Below are 13,952 nucleotides of genomic sequence, written 5' to 3' on the forward strand. Positions count from 1 at the left end.
CCATTGATCACTACCCATTGAGCCCGACAATTTAGCCAGCTTTCTACCCACCTTATAGTGCATTCATCCAGCCCATACTTCCTTAACTTGCTGACAAGAATACTATGGGAGACCGTGTCAAAAGCTTTGCTAAAGTCAAGAAACAATACATCCACTGCTTTCCCTTCATCCACAGAACCAGTAATCTCATCATAAAAGGCGATTAGATTAGTCAGGCATGACCTTCCCTTGGTGAATCCATGCTGGCTGTTCCTGATCACTTTCCTCTCATACAAGTGCTTCAGGATTGATTCTTTGAGGACCTGCTCCATGATTTTTCCAGGGACTGAGGTGAGGCTGACTGGCCTGTAGTTCCCAGGATCTTCCTTCTTCCCTTTTTTAAAGATTGGCACTACATTAGCCTTATGCACAAGCATCCTTCAGTTGCTCATAAAGCTTACCTGTCTTTGTGTTGTGCCTCCTTCCAGTGTGGTAAATGAGCACTGGATGTGTATGCTTTTATGATTGCATGATTTTATGCCCTCCTGATGTGATTTAAGCAGTTAATCAATTTAGTTGATTTTTTGTTTAAAAAAAGGAGGCAGGAGATATTGGAGTTGCTCAAAACCTTCTCTAGTGTTGAAGCAGAGCCCAGATGTTTATGCTAACAATCACATATAGTCGTCAATAGAAAACTGGAAAATGTTCATAGTACAAAAACTGGCCAATTCGAGTATCCACCCCTTTCCTTACCCTTAAACTCACAAGAGATAGACATCTGCTAGGAAAATATAAACATAAACAATCTTAAATAAATTAGTTAATAATACACATATTCACAATTCTTTGAACCATAGATCTCAAATGACTTTACATAGGGGAGTAAGTATCATTGTTCCCATTTTATAGATAGGAAAACTAAAGCACAGAGAGATGGAGTGACTTGTCTGAGGTCATGAAGCACTGGCACAGCTTGGAACATAACCCAAGTCTCTTGATTCCTTTTTTCCATGTATTTATCCCATAATCTCTCCATCTCTATATTTTTTCCTCTTTCCTGCCCTCTTCATTGTATTGTTTTCAGATGTATTGTTTTCTAGTGGTTTATTATGCTCTCACTTTCAGAAGCAATATCTCTCTTTACTTGGTTTATGTTGTTCATATTTGCCCCACTCTCAATTTTCAATGCTTGTGTCATGTTTCATGTCATACTGTCTTTTCCCTTTGTCATCTTTTTGTTATTTCTATCCCTCCACTCACTGGGCTCAATATCTTATTTTTAATCTGCTAATAGTAATGACCACTGTTGAATCTTGAGAGGCAGCTGGGACCTCCCTTCCTCTACTCACTCATAGAGCAGAAGCTGAGCAGGCTGTCCTGCTGATCTGTCCCGCAGTAGAAGCCACACAGGTTGCTTAGAGGAGCTGGTTAAGTTGCAGGAATCTAGTTCATAGCACTACGGGCTCATGACAACCCTAGTTTCACTTATGAAAGCTCCAGTAAACACTCAGATTGTTTAGGGCTCTGCTCTAAAATTGAACAAGTTGCAGTGAGAGATTTTGTGAGAAAAATGAAGGCTGAAAGGGGATACAACTACTATTTATAAATACATCAGGGGGGAGGGGCAGTGGAGCCTTCCCAGATGTGGCGGGGGTGTGTGTGTCAGGGGCTTCTGACCTCCTCCCCGAGGCACCTCCTCTTCCCCCCAAGGCCATGCCTCTGCCCCTTCCTATTCCCTAGGTGGCCCCATCCCTGGCAAAACCAGAAGCCTGAGCGGGGCCAGAGAGCCCGGGCTCTCCTCCCGGGGCAAGTGGAGGGACCCAGTCTTCCATAGCTGCTCACACAGCTCTTACCCCGACCCAGCCCTTACCATGGCTATTTTTTATGCTGATGGGAGAGCTCTCTCCTGTCGGTATAGAGTCTCTTCACCAAGTGCCCATGAGCCAATTCACTTAAGCCCACTTCCACCTGAGCTGAATTGGCTCGTTAGCACTGACCCTACACTTAATAAGGCAACTCCCATCTTTTCATATGCTGTGTATTTATACCTCCCTACTGTATGTTCCACTCCATGCATCTGATGAAGTGGGTTTTAGCCCACAAAAGCTTATGCCCAAATAAATTTGTTAGTCTCTAAGGTGCCACAAGGACTCCTCATTGTTTTTGCTGATACAGACTAACATGGCTACCACTCTGAAAGCTGTACCAGAGTAATTGTAAACCCCATTTGAGAGAAAAAAATAGGTATTTGCTTATTGCCATTTCTGATTTTAAAATCTCCACTGGATTGTAGAATAATATAATTTAATGTAAATTTTGTTTTTATCTAAGCTTACTGTCTGTATACCCATATTTAAGACAGTCCTTTAAAAGTCAAATGAGGAAAAACATAACTTAGAGTCTTTGACAGAAAAGAGGTAGTGAAGCGAGTTCTATATATTCCTAAATTGAGGGTTGTAAACTGTACATCTTTCTACTTCACTAATTCACTTCAGTGCCATGAATACAAAGCATTAAAATAACAAAAGGCATACCACACATTTCAGGGACTTCATCTGAGTTGTCTCCACAGTCATCTTCTCCATCACACACCCAAAAATGGAGTTTACAAAGTGAATTGTTGCACAGGAACTCATCAGCTTTACATATATTTCCCCCTTGGAGAAATAAATAACTGTGAATTCATGGTATAAATAAAACAAAATACACCCTATTTTCATTTGTCCATATGCTACGGTCAGCTAATGAAACATGGAGCATGAAAGGGCCAAATCCAATGGGGGAAGGCTTGGGAGGGGCATGCAGAAAGGGGAAATGGCCATTCAATATATTTTCCCCAACATAGCATAGCCACTCATTGCTCTTTCTTCATTTTGTGGCTCCTGTAATGGAGCCAAGTTCTGTGTGACTTTGAGGGGCTAAGGCAGGGAGAGAGGTACAGGAGTCAGGAGACAACCACCCCATGTAACATGTTCTCCTTGCAGGTGTATTTTAACTATAATAGTTAAAATATCTTAGAATCATAGAACCATAAAGTTAGGAGGTACAGCAAAGGTCAGACAGTCTAAGCCTCTGCCAAGACGTAGGATTTGTTGTGTCTAAACCATTAAAGACTAACCAGCTTCTTTTCGAAAATCCTCAGTTAAGGAGCTTATTGTAATCTTCTTCTATGCAACTTTTCTTTATTGCAGTGGAATTCTGAGGGCAAAGGACTTGACTACATCAGGACACTTGGTTATAAGGTGCAAGTGGTGCAAACCAGGAGAAACACAAAGAAAGGTTCCAGCTTATTCAAGGACATACCCCTCCAGGTTTGTCCTAAATGGATTCTGATGCTCCAGCTTTGGCTCTCCATTCATCCTCCCAAATCCACTCTGCTACAGACCATATATTCCATAAGTAATAGAGCGTAACAGCCCAACAAACACCTTTTGTGTCTTTTCAGTAACAGAGTGGATGGTTTGGGTTTGCTTGTTAATTCAGCTCAAAAAAGGTTTTTATTTTCCAAAGGACCATTAAGAGACAAGAGAGAGAAGTTACCTTATATATTATATAACTTTAATTATAAAAGTCCAAGTATTTATGGTATTTCCTCCTTTTCCAATATGCCTAACTCTTTCCTGAAGTGGTGTAACTTGTATTCTATTAAAAACACTTCAATCAGCATTTAGATTATTAAATATGTTGTTAATTATTTTGTTCATATATCAATTATATCACAATACAGAATTGATTTTCTTTATCAAATTAACAAGAAATTTAGTAAACAATAACAGGTGTTTGGTTTTTAAACAATTAAAAACATTAGGTAGATTGGCATGCATACTGAATACAAACAAAAGAATAATTTGCTATGTTTACTAGGTTTTCAGTTCTCTAACCTCTAAGTAATATAGTCATTTCTGTTTTGTTCAATGTTTTTAATAATCCATCCACTTGAAGTTTTCACAATAGGAACAGATGCTGTAGTATTAAGAACAGCTTCTGGCTTCTTGTATTCATTTGTGGTAGCAGTAACTAGTGAAATGACAGGCTTAGCTGCTATTTCAATTTAAGGATCAACACTATTTATCTGTTTGAATATCTATTTAATTGACAATAACTCCCCATTCTTTTAAAATATGGTAAAATGTTTGAAAAATTCTCTTTACTAATTGACTTTTTTATGAATTGCATATAAGGTTTTTCTCCCTTGACCACTGCACAAGCCATCAGGGTTTTTTTTTTTCTCTTTACATAATATGGCACTTACTGGCATCATCTGCTTTAATCTTTAGGAGGGTTCTCAAAGAACTGTTAGAGTCACTTTTATATTTTCATTTGCACATTGGACTTGTTTAAACTTTGACCTTCTAGGATCCAAATAATTTTCAAATGTGAAAAGTGTAACTTATATTGGTCTAAACAAGCATTAGTCAGTTTGGACTAAACAATTGATGAAGTGGGATTTGTTCTGCAGGTCATGAGGGACTAAAAGGAGTGAGTTATCCCTGCCTGTTCTTTCATCCTTTCCATTTCCTTGGGGATAATATGGGCTGTTAGTAATGTGCTGCAAACTGTATTTTTCTAGAACAGCTTTGAAATCTTGCTTTGTGAAATGTGGACCATTTATAACTAGTTCCCCTGGAAATCCATAATGACTAATCACCCTTTCATTTTTTTTTCAGTTACACAGTCTCGTGATATTAGAAAAATATGCAGAACCTACTTCTCCCAAGTACAATGGTGTACCTCAACTGATTTCAGTGGAGTTATTCCTGATTTATATAATTTTCAGAGGTAAATCAGATGGCAATCTCTGTGATACCTTGAATAATACTCTTGCAATTAGATAGTTTTGTCTAATTAGCTCATAGAGGTCTAAACCTCTTCTCTTTCATGGGCTGTCTGTTAAGTGTTGTATCAAAGTTTTCTTTTTCTTCATTTTATTGAGCTCTTGTTTTGACAGTACCCACAGGGAGTTACTACTTTCACAATGACACTATTTACTACAGGCTACCATACAGTATTTGTACCTTAGTCTCTGTTCTATTCTGGTAACTTGAAGAACAATCTGGGTGTTGTTCAAACAATTCATCACTCAAGCCAAAGTCAGACACTTCTTTGCTCATGAATTTGGAATCTACTAAGTGGTTTTTCACTGCATAGAATATTTTAATTTTACAGTGAGACTCTTTAATATATTTTGGTCTTTTATCTGTAATATGTTACGATACAAGCTGAATTTTATGATATGCCAGTGGAGCTAGCTTGACCTCTTAGGCTACGGTTACACTCGCAAGTGTACATGGTTACTTGTGTGTGCTAGACTGTGTACCACATTCCCACACTGAGTGTCCACATATACAGATCTGGGCACTGCATAAGTATGCCATACCCATACTACTGCTTTTTGGTACAAAATGGTAGCTTTACTATTTCAGGGACCGTATCTCAGAGTTACTGTTTTCCCCAGACTGAATGAAATTTTTGTGCAAGGGAGTGTCTTTATCCTCCACTGGCACAATAAATGTCAATGTTTATAGAATAAGGAGAGCATTGTAATCAAAATATTATATACATGTTGCAGCTATGGTCTATTTCTGGCCTTACACAACGATGCAATTTATGACCTTGTTCTAAGATATTTACTACTCCTACAGATTACTTTCTTCAACCAGATCATATAAGCTCTTTGAGGCACAGACCATTCCCTTTATTCTGTGTTTGTACAGCATATAGCACAGTGGGGTAATGGTCCATGACTGAGGCGCCTCGACATTTTCACACCAAAGCCTACACATTCTAAGCTTGTGAGATGTCCCTTAACTCTCTTAGGCTTATCTTTCATTCTTATGAAACTTAAGAAAGAAGTTCCCAATGACATTTCTATTGTGGCACTCATATTGTACCTGCCAGTTAGGTGATTAACATTCATCACGTTGGCTCATCATTCATGATGGTAAATAATGATAAGGAAAAGTCAATTCTACATAGATGTCTGGATCAAATGGTAAGCTTGGCTCACTTGAACAAGATGCATTTTTATACAACTAAATGCAGCACCATTCATCTGGGAACAATGAATTTTGCTTTCACTTTTAGGATTGGGAACAAGTAGTTGCCAAGATGCAATCGTGCATTTTTCTTGTTAAGACTTGATTATGCTTTGCTTTACTCTGCTGTGACACACAAGACTCTATATGTTACACTTACTGAAAAAAGTCAGATGTTGGAGGCTGGCATCCCTATAGTGACAGAGTTAAGGTTGTAGTTTGTGGTGTATGGTACTTGGGGCAGCCATTAAGTGGAGGATTAGAGCAAAAGTACTGTCATGTGGTTTACCTTTTCATTTCTATCCCTCAGGAGGAAAGTTGCGTGAAGAAGCTTTTTAATTACATTCTATTTGCTTTTACTTATTAAAGCAAGGTTGAAGAAGTAAGATTAGAATGGAATTTGTCAGTGCTCAGCATTTATGAAAATCAGACCACCTCTATTTAGGTGCCTAATTACGTATTTAGAAGCTTGACTTTAGGCATTCAGATTTGGGCCTAAATGTTTAACACTTAGGTCCCAATACTCCAACTTGTTCTTTGTGGGTGGGCCCTTTACCATAGAGCCCCTAAATGTGCCCAGTGGGGCTCTGCGTAGGCACAGGAGTCCACCCACATGGAATTAATTGCAAGATTGGGGCCTTTATTATTTTTCTGTTTTGTTTTATTTTGCAGCTTGTTTAAAAATGTACAGCTCTGTCTATTAATGTTGCCTAAACTGGCTATAAACTATAGACGTTTTTAACATTCTGAATTTTCTTCTTTGATAATACTTGTACTGAAGGCACATTGTTTTCTTTCCTATGGAACAAAAAAAATGTTATACAAAGTGAAAGAATTAAGCAGCATGAATTGTGACATTGCAGAGAGCCATCTGAGGAACAGCTGTAATGTCTTTTTAGGAAGGGATCACAGAGCCTTCATTTAATCCACTTTAGTATGACTCTGGGGTGCTGCTAACTTATAATAGGCTTAAATAGAAATAAGTGGAGAAATTTCCAGTGTTTTCATTTAGGGACAAGAACAATGTCTCACCTCTTTCACAGTTTTCTTCATCACTGCCATCCACACAGTCATGGATTCCATCACATAGCCATCTGATGGGGATACAGTGGGCCTTATTTTTGCATCGAAACTGATCTTCTTTACATTCTGTTACACAATCCATCTGTTTAAATACAGATGTGTACTGCAGTATTCATTAACAATAACAATACAGTTATAGACAGACCAAGCAGAATTCTTCAAGGCTGTTAGAATTTAATTGCCCTGGCTGCTTCTTCTTATTTACTATTAACAATGCAATTGAAATTGCTACTGAATTTCAAGTCAAGACCTGGAATATAGATGTTCTGATATTATATGCTTGCATATTTTGCTTTATCATTTGGTGGTGAAAACATTGGGCTCATGGAATTAATTCTTGTTTTATTAATTTTCAGTTTCTAAACTTGTTGATCATAAACCTCACATCAAATAGTATAAGGGGCTCAAAAGAAATGCACCAGTTACCTCATCAGAGCCATCAGCACAGTCAAATTCTCCATTACACCTGAGAGATGCTGAGATACATCCTCCACTGGCACACACATACTCGCTTGAAGAGCAGGTTGGAGATGCTAATTACAAACATAAATTTTAAGATTAGCAATTCATAAATAAGTAACTTCATATTTCAATGTTAGTATTAGGTAAAACATATTAGATAAACACATATTTTGTTGTAATTGACAATATCTTGTGCAAATTCCATAATCTGTAATTATGGTACCTGTTTTGACAAAAAAAAGTTGCTGTGTACTTTAAAGGCACTATTAAAAAAGTTGCACGTGTATTTTTTATGACAAAAGTACTTTTTTTTAATTGTCTCCATGCTCAGAAAGTTCTGAGTAACAGACCACAGGATATTAATATGGAAACCTCTTAGGCAACCTTGACCACCAAAAAAAAAAAAAAAAAGGAGTTTGAAGAACGGCTAGGCAAAACCCCAAAAGGTAATATCAAAATGCTTTTTAAGTACATCAGAAGCAGCAAGCCTGCTAAACAACCAGTGGGGCCCCTGGACGATCGAGATACAAAAGGAGCACTTAAAGACGATAAAGTCATCCCAGAGAAACTAAATGAATTCTTTGCTTCAGTCTTCACAGCTGAGGATGTTAGGGAGATTTCCAAACCTGAGCCGTCTTTTGTAGGTGACAAATCTGAGGAATTGTCACAGATTGAAGTGACACTAGAAGAGGTTTTGGAATTAACTGAGAAACTTAACAGTAACAAGTCACCGGGACCAGATGGCATTCACCCAAGACTTCTGAAAGAACTCAAATGTGAAATTGCAGAACTATTAACTGTGGTTTGTAACCTGTCCTTTAAATCAGCTACTGTATCCAATGACTGGAAGACAGCTAATGTAACCCCAATATTTAAGAATGGCTCTAGAAGTGATCCTGGAAATTACAGACCGGTAAGTCTAATGTCAGTACCGGGCAAATTAGTTGAAACAATAGTAAAGAATAAAATTGCCAGACACATAGAAGAACATAGATTGTTGCGCAAAAGTCAACATAGTTTCTGTAAAGGGAGATCATGTCTTACTAATCTATTAGAGTTCTTTGAGGAGGTCAACAAACATGTGGACAAGGAGAATCCAGTGGACATAGTGTACTTAGATTTCCAGAAAGCCTTTGACAAGGTCCCTCACCAAAGGCTCTTATGTAAATTAAGTTGTCATGGGATAAGAGGGAAGATCCTTTCATAGATTGATACTGGTTAAAAGACAGGGAACAAAGGGTAGGAATAAATTTAAATTTTCAGAATGGAGAGGGGTAACTAGTGGTGTCCTCAAGGGTCAGTCCTAGGACCAGTCCTATTCAACCTATTCATAAATGATCTGGAGAAAGAGGTAAACAACGAGGTGGCAAAGTTTGCAGATGATACTAAACTGCTCAAGATTGTTAAAACCAAAGCAGACTGTGAAGAACTTCAAAAAGATCTCACAAAACTTAATGATCGGGCAACAAAATGGCAAATGAAATTTAATGTGAATAAATGTAAAGTAATGCACATTGGAAAAAATAACCCCATACAATACATACAATATGATGGGGGCTAATTTAGCTACAACTAATCAGGAGAAAGATCTTGGAGTCATCATGGATAGTTCTCTGAAGACATCCATACAGTGTGCAGCAGCAGTCAAAAAAAGCAAACGGGATGTTCAGAATCATTAAAAAAGGGATAGAGAATAAGACCGAAAATATCTTATTGCCCTTATATAAATCAATGGTATGCCCACATCTTGAGTACTGTGTACAGATGTGGTCCCCTCATCTCAAAAAAAGATATACTGGCATTAGAAAAGGTTCAGAAAAGGGCAACTAAAATGATTAGGGGTTTGGAACAGGTCCCATATGAGGAGAGATTAAAGAGGCTAGGACTTTTCAGCTTGGAAAAGAGGGTATGGATATGATAGAGGTATATAAAGTTATGAGTGGTGTGGAGAAAGTGAATAAGGAAAAGTTATTTACTTGTTCCCATAATATAAGAACTAGGGGCCACCAAATGAAATTAATGGGCGGCAGATTTAAAACACATAAAAGGAAGTTCTTCTTCATTCAGTGCACAGTCAACCTGTGGAACTCTTGCCTGAGGAGGTGGTGAAGGCCAGGACTATAATAGGGTTTAAAAGAGAATTAGATAAATTCATGGAGATTAAGTCCATTATTGGCTATTAGCCAGGATGGGTAAGGAATGGTGTGCCTAGCCTCTGTTTGTTAGAGAGTGGAGACGGATGGCAGGAGAGAGATCACTTGATCATTACCTGTTAGGTTCACTCCCTCTGGGGCACCTGACATTGGCCACTGTCAGTAGACAGGATACTGGGCTGGATGGACCTTTGGTCTGACCCACTATGGCCATTCTTATGTTCTTATGTTCACAGCGATAACTACCTCTATCACTCTAATATAAATGTGTATTTTCAAAAAGAAACAATAGCATAAATACAATAACAATAACAATAAAAATTAAGTAAAACCTTTGCACTAATATAGCATCTTCCAGCTAAGGATCTCATACATTTTGATAGCTAATTGGGACATAAGTGACACACAGGTTTTGTGCAGGCCCTCTGTAAAAAGGGAATTTTATTAATTAATGAATTAAGCCTCATATTACTCTTGTAAGGTAGGAAAATAATCCATTTTACAGATGGGAAAGTTGAAACACAGAAACATTAAATGATTTGCCCCTGTTACACAACAAATCTTTTCTGCAATGGCAACAGAACTCAGATCTCAGACCTCTCAATCCCAGCACTGTTTTAGGGAAGTGGGTGGTCACAATGGATGCTTTGGGAGCCAACTTTCTGAGGCATCAGATCATCATATTCTGGGATTGAAAACCCTCCCCTTGCCTTTTTGTTTGTTTGCACATTTTGAGTGGGGTGGGCAGCAAAAATGTTTCCCACTCTAAGCAAAAATCCACCTAGGGCTGGCCCACTATTATTAAAAATAATGACACTACTCTTTCAAAATTTTTACGCAAATGTAAATGACTATCTACAATAGCTATTTGCTTGCTCCGTGCCATGCTGACTAATAATGAGTGAAGAAACAACACAGAACATAAAACCCAACAATTAATGATATTTTACCATCTGGGGAAAAAATATTGTGGGAAAGCAGAATTTTGCAAGACTGATGTACATGTGGGGGTTATATTCTGAAATGAGGCATGTAACACAAATTGTTGTTTACCTCAACAAAACTTCATATTACATGCATTTATGCAAGTAGATTTTTCAAGATATGATGTGAAGGACACCATACATTTAATACAAACGATCTCAAGCTAAAGAAAATGTGTAGTAAGAGTAGGGTATAATTTATATTTATAGTGCATCAGAATTGAGTTAGGCACTTTATACTGTAAATATGACAAGGTTCTCATCCCAAAGACTCCACATTCTAAGGCATTCAGTTATGCATCAGATCTGTGGGTATGGACCCTGGTGCCTCTACAGCAGTGGTTCCCAAACTAGGGGTGCCACTTGTTCAGGGAAAGCTCCTGGCGGGCTGGGCCGGTTTGTTTACCTGCCGTGCCCGCAGGTTTAACCAATCGCAGATCCCAGTGGATGCAGTTTGCCGTTCTCGGGCAATGGGGGCTGCGGGAAGTGGCGCGGGCTGAGGGACATGCTAGCTGCCCTTCCCACAGCCCTCACTGGCCTGGAATGGTGAACCGCAGCCCGTGGGAGCCGCGATCGGCAGAACCTGCGGACACGGCAGGTAAACAAACCGGCCCGGTCCGCCAGAGGCTTTCCCTGAACAAGCGGCGCCCCTAGTTTGGGAACTACTGCTCTACAGAGTGCGAGTGACTTCAATCAGACTCTGCATGGGCACAAAGGACAGCACGAGCAAATTACAGTACAGGATCAGGATCAAAATACACAATGAAAGTAAAAAAAAACTATGTGCATCTGGTATATTGTTTCCAATATAAACGTCAGAGGTATAGGGTAATTTGACAAAAAACAAAACAGCTCAAGTATTTTTTTACAACTGTGCAGAATAATATCAGGTAAATAGAACAAGTCTTCTAAATTTTAATAATGATTATTAATATTATTATTAATAATGCATAACTCTTATATCTAAAGATCTTAGAGTACCTTATTATGCTTTAAACACCACAGTCCTTATGTTAGGAAGTTATCCATTATTATCCCAATTTTACAGCATGGGAAACTGAGTAAAAAGTAGACTAAATGTCTTGCCTAGTTTTACACAGGAATTCTTGTAGTAGAGCTCAGACTAAAAATGCTAGAACTCTGCTGCTAGTATCATATATGCGCCACAGGATATTTTCCCCACTCTTCTAAGCCTTCTGTTTGCTTGCTCTGTGGATGCCCAGCCACAAGTAGCAGTAACAATTTAGTTCCCGAGCACTGTGGTTTGCTGCACCCCATCCTCAAGCATACCATGTCATTCATGAAGGTAATGAAAAACACATGGTCTAAGCCCGGGTTTCTCAAACTGGGGGTCAGGACCCCTCAGGAGGTCACAAGGCTATTACATGGGGGGTCACGAGCTTTCAGCCTCCACCCCAAGCCCCGCTTTGCCTCCAGCAGTTGTAATGGTGTTAAATATATAAATCATGTTTTTAATTTATAACGGCCACACTCAGAGGCTTGCTATGTGAAAGGGGTCACAAGTTAAAACGTTTGAGAACCACTGGTCTAAGCCTCTCTATTTCATATCAGGAAGTGTAATGTGAAACTGAATCAGTTTTGCAGAAATTCTTTGCAAAAAGGATCACATATACAACAAACCAATGAATTTACTACTGAGTCTGTGCCTGTTATTTCTGATATCAGTCATCTTGATTTGTTTACTCACTTTTTCTTTTCTGTTCTTCATATCTTTTTAATACTTTTATTTTTTTCCTGGAAAATTTAAAGATCACTTATATAGACCTACCTGGTTCACAATTTTTCTCATCATCCCCAAATTTGCAATCTTCGTGACCATCACATTTCCATTTTGCTGATATGCACTGACCATTGGAACACTGGAACTGGTCTTTTGAACAGCCAGGTTCACAATATCTCTGTTATAAACAAAACAATATAACTGAGTATATCTATTAATATAAAGGTATTATATAAAACATTTGAAAACGTTCAGCCAGTCAGAATGGCTAGAGCCCAGTTCTGCCACCCTTACTCAACAATGAGAAGTACCTTGCTACACAGTATGATACTACTGATTGTGACTAAAAGTGGTAGAACTGAGCCCTTAATTAGCAAAGAACTCTTTAACAGGGGGTACAGTTTTTGCAATGGGATACCTGGCACCTTATTTGACAGTCACTGTTAGTAGTATAATTATGTTGCCCTGATCATAATTTTGGCAGAGTTTTAACCTGTAAATATTAATGTAATTAACTCCCTCCCCAATTATTAATATACTGATGCTTGCTCTCTATTGGGGTATCTTTACTTAATAAAGTGTTATCAAATGTACTTATTTGCTTGTGAAACCATTTACTATGTATCCAAATATATTAAAAACTTTTTAAACTACTTAGTGGGTGCATAAAAATGTTCAATAGTAAAAGATGCTCAAAATAGGATGGCAAGACTAGAAGACTGAAACAAAAAGAATATCAGGGCACAGCATCCTCGGTGGTAGCAAATTGCAAAGAACCCTGAGAGAAATGTCTGAGATGTAGCAGAGCCAGGGGTGAAAGTACTGGTTAGAAGCCGGTACCGGCCAGTCCGCAGCCCACATTAAAGCACTGTCGCGGCAGCACTTGAACATCCCTGCCCCTTTTGCCTCCCCTGTTGGCGGCCCTGCCATAGGGTCTATACCGACCAGGGGTGGGGCAACAACGTTAAAGCACTACCGCAGCAAAGAACCAGTGCTTTAACGTCACTGCCCTTTCCACCGTCTGTCGGTGGCCCTGCTGGTACAGACCCTACTGGCAGGGCAGCTGACGGGGGAGGCAAAAGGGGCAGGGACATTAAAGCGCTGCTCCGGCAAAGGACCTCCTTAAAGTGCTGCCACAGCAGTGCTTCAACATCCCTGCCCCTTTTACCGCCCTCCCTCCCCCGGCAAAGGGAGCAGCTTCCCCGGGCCCTTTTAAATTGCCGCTGGAGCGCCAGGCAGTGCGTGCCAGGCGGCGTGGAAGGGCTGGCTGGGGGAGGCCCCTGTCCCGCTAAGTCTTCGGAGTTACTTTCACCCCTCAGCAGAGCTCTATATAATGATGGAAAACAACACTATTACAGAAAAAAATTAAAGTTAATTTTACCATGATCAGATACAGCATAGAGCAACAAGCAGATTTGTGTGCATTTATCAGTGTCGGAAAAAGAACTCAGTTATGCTATCAATAAATATCTTTATTTTTTTAGTTATAGGTATATAAATATATAAAATTAGCAAT

General features: G+C 39.0%; 1 protein-coding gene across 8 annotated transcripts in view; it reads right to left on the minus strand.

The window, feature by feature from the left end:
* LRP1B (LDL receptor related protein 1B) overlaps nt 1-13,952 on the minus strand; it is a 1,329,376-nt gene that overhangs the window by 146,043 nt on the left and 1,169,381 nt on the right. For all 8 annotated transcript variants that reach the window (XM_078847919.1, XM_078847920.1, XM_078847917.1 and 5 more), the window contains 4 exons: nt 12,485-12,614; nt 7,524-7,630; nt 7,047-7,179; nt 2,514-2,636 (listed from right to left, as the gene is read on the minus strand). In XM_078847919.1, coding sequence (XP_078704045.1) covers nt 2,514-2,636; nt 7,047-7,179; nt 7,524-7,630; nt 12,485-12,614 — 493 coding nt within the window. The remainder of the gene's footprint in view (nt 1-2,513; nt 2,637-7,046; nt 7,180-7,523; nt 7,631-12,484; nt 12,615-13,952) is intronic.

Source organism: Lepidochelys kempii, chromosome 11 (genome assembly GCF_965140285.1).
Source record: "Lepidochelys kempii isolate rLepKem1 chromosome 11, rLepKem1.hap1, whole genome shotgun sequence".
Lineage (NCBI taxonomy): Eukaryota > Metazoa > Chordata > Testudines > Cheloniidae > Lepidochelys > Lepidochelys kempii.